The following is a 3,066-nucleotide window of genomic DNA, read 5'->3' on the forward strand; positions in this document are numbered from 1 at the left end:
ATATTTTATTATTATATATCTATATTTTTTAAATAATTATAATATTTAATTTTTCTTATTTTTCATTATTTTCTTTTTTTCTTTTTTTTATTTTTTGGTTATTTATTTTTAAAAAATTAGAGAATACATATTCTCTGAAAGAAAAAAATATATAATAATAATAATAATAATAAAAGTATATATGTATTATAATTAATTTGTATTTATTCTATTTTGATTTAATTTGTTTTGTTATACCTTTTATGATTTGTTTTTGTCTTATAACAGAACCTATGGTTCTTTTTGTTCTTAAACAATATTATAAATGATCTAAAATAATTTGTTTTATATAATATATATATTTTTAATTATACACAGTTTATACATATATATATATATATATGTTATATAATTAATATATTATTCTTTTATATATTTTACCAAAAAAAATAAGCAACAGTAACAATTTATTTATATTAAATATTGTAATTTACTACATAGACATTATATATTTTTTTTAATTTTTTTTTTTTTTTTTTTTTGAAATGAAATTTGTTTTTATAAAATAGTATAAAATGAATTTAGAGCAGTTTAAAAATATAAACAAAGATCTGGCTACAAATCTTTTTTCTCAACTATCATTTTTAAAAAATGAGAATAAGTTTTTGAGCCACGGAAAATCACTTATCAAATTTCTTATTGGAATTGCCATATTTTTAGTTGTTCTCATATTTATAAAATCGTGTCATCCGGTACGTTTAATATAAATACATATATATAATTACATACATATATATATATATATATATATATTTTTTTTTATCTTCCTTTTTAGGCTCTTACAGATAAGAAGAAAAAGATCATAGAATTTTTTGAAAACTTTATTTTAAAAAAAAACAATAAAGACAAAATAACTGCATTGATCCAATCCAAAGAATTGGCTGATGCTGAATCAACAGATTCGAGCGATGCAGAAGAAGATGTTAATATTGATAATAAAAAAGCCAAAAGAAAAAAAAAACATATTACAAATAATTCTGATGAGAAAGGTAATGATGTAAAAGAAAAAAATATTAAAAGAAAAAATAACGGATTTGAAGAGACTGATGAATGTGATAATGAAAGTAACCTATTATCTTCTGATGAAGAAAGTGTAGCAGAATTAGATGATTGGAAAAAAAATGAGTGGATTAAATGGATGGATCAAACAGAAGAAGAATGGCAACTTTTAAAATTATGGTTGGAAGGAGAAAAAAATAAATGGCTTGAAGGTAAAAATAAGGAATATGATATATGGTTAAAACATATGGATAGTAAATGGACAAATTATAGTAAAGATATAGATGAAGAATATGGTTCAAATTTATTTAAAGATTCTCATACATGGAATGAAAAACAATGGGAAAAATGGATGAAAACAGAAGGAAAAGAATTCATGTTACAAGATTTTAAAAGATGGTTAGAAGAAAGTGAAGGATATTTAAAATCATGGCTTGTCAAACAATGGATACAATGGAAAAATATGAAAATTCTTGAATGGTTAATGAATGAATGGAGAAGAGAAGAAGATGAAAAATGGTCACTCATAGAAGATACGGATCAAATTAGAATATTAAATCATAAAGATAGAAAAGAATGGCTTAAATGGAAAGAAAGGGTTACAAGAGAAAAACTCGAATGGAAACATTGGGTCGAATTGAAAGAAAATATGAATATATATAATAAGTGGAAAAAATGGATCAAATGGAAGAAAAATAGATTAGCTAATTTTAATGAATGGTCCCAAAATTTTATAGAAAAATGGATAAGAGATAAACAATGGAACGTTTGGATTAATGAAAGGAAAACATATACTTCTCAAAGAAAAAGTTTAGAACAACAATTTGGGGATAATATAGATAGTATGAACAAATTAAGAAAAAAAAAAATATTGAAATATTTCCCACTATTTAATTATAAAAGTGATTTGGAATCAATCGTGGAAGTAGATAAAAGCGAATATAAAAATATTGATGAAAACCAAGAACAAAAAGGAGAAACAACATTAAGTGTTAATGTGGAAAAAACGGAAGGTTTGAGTGTAGAAAAAACAGTAGATCTTAATGCAGCCAAAACATCAGATCCAAATGCAGAAAAAACAGTAGATCTGAATGCAGCCAAAACGTCAGATTCAAATGCAGAAAAAACAGTAGATCTGAATGCAGCCAAAACGTCAGATTCAAATGCAGACAAAACGGGAGATGTTAATCTAGTTAAAACAACAAACTATAATGTAGGAAAAACAACAGATCAAAAAGTAAGACATTCATTAGATCAAGAAGTAAGACAAATGATAGACCAAAAAGTAGCACAAATAATTAACCTCGACATAGAATCAACAACAGAACTAAAAGCAGAAAAAAAAGGAGGAAAAGCAAAAGCAAAGACAAAAGTAAGAACGGTTGATGATGACGGAAATGAAATTAATGTTCAAATTTAATAAAATACATAAAAATATATATTCATTTATAATGAATCAATGTTATAGTTAATAAATAAATAAAAATAAAAATACATATATATATATATATATATATTTATATATTTATTTATTTAATAAGACATTTTTGTTATGTAAATTTATTAAACATAAATATTAAATATAATATTTCTATATTGTAAATAATATATTATTTTTCATAAAGTTTATTTTATTTTTATATCAACTTTTATGTTCTGTTAATTTTTCATTCCGTTTCATTTTATTTTTGTTATATTTTATTATGTTAAATGTTCATATTTTTTGGTATATTCTTAAAGAAAACATAATATTGTAATAACAAATATTTTTTTAATTTTTATTAAAAATATTTAATATGTATATTCATATATTTTACCCCATATTAAAATATATATATATATATATATATATATATATATAAACAAAAAAGAGATGGAGATTTTTTACATCTTTTCATTATAAAAGAAATATAAATATATTACAAATAAACTATATTAAAAAATATATTATATAATACAGTTTATTTTCATTATAAAAAACCTCTTTTTTTTCTTTTTTTTTTTTTTTTTCTTTAAAAGTTTTCTTTA

The 3,066-nt window shown here is 21.2% G+C and overlaps 1 protein-coding gene across 1 annotated transcript; it reads left to right on the plus strand.

Annotated features, from left to right (window-relative positions):
- Positions 1 to 554: 554 nt before the first annotated feature.
- Positions 555 to 2,458, plus strand: PGSY75_0008300 (tryptophan/threonine-rich antigen; the record flags this gene model as incomplete). Its single annotated transcript, XM_018783219.1, has 2 exons — positions 555 to 731; positions 815 to 2,458. 2 exons carry the CDS (start codon positions 555 to 557, stop codon positions 2,456 to 2,458), a joined length of 1,821 nt encoding a protein of 606 aa, XP_018638998.1.
- Positions 2,459 to 3,066: the final 608 nt, after the last annotated feature.

This window comes from Plasmodium gaboni (assembly GCF_001602025.1).
Source record: "Plasmodium gaboni strain SY75 chromosome Unknown, whole genome shotgun sequence".
NCBI lineage: Eukaryota > Apicomplexa > Aconoidasida > Haemosporida > Plasmodiidae > Plasmodium > Plasmodium gaboni.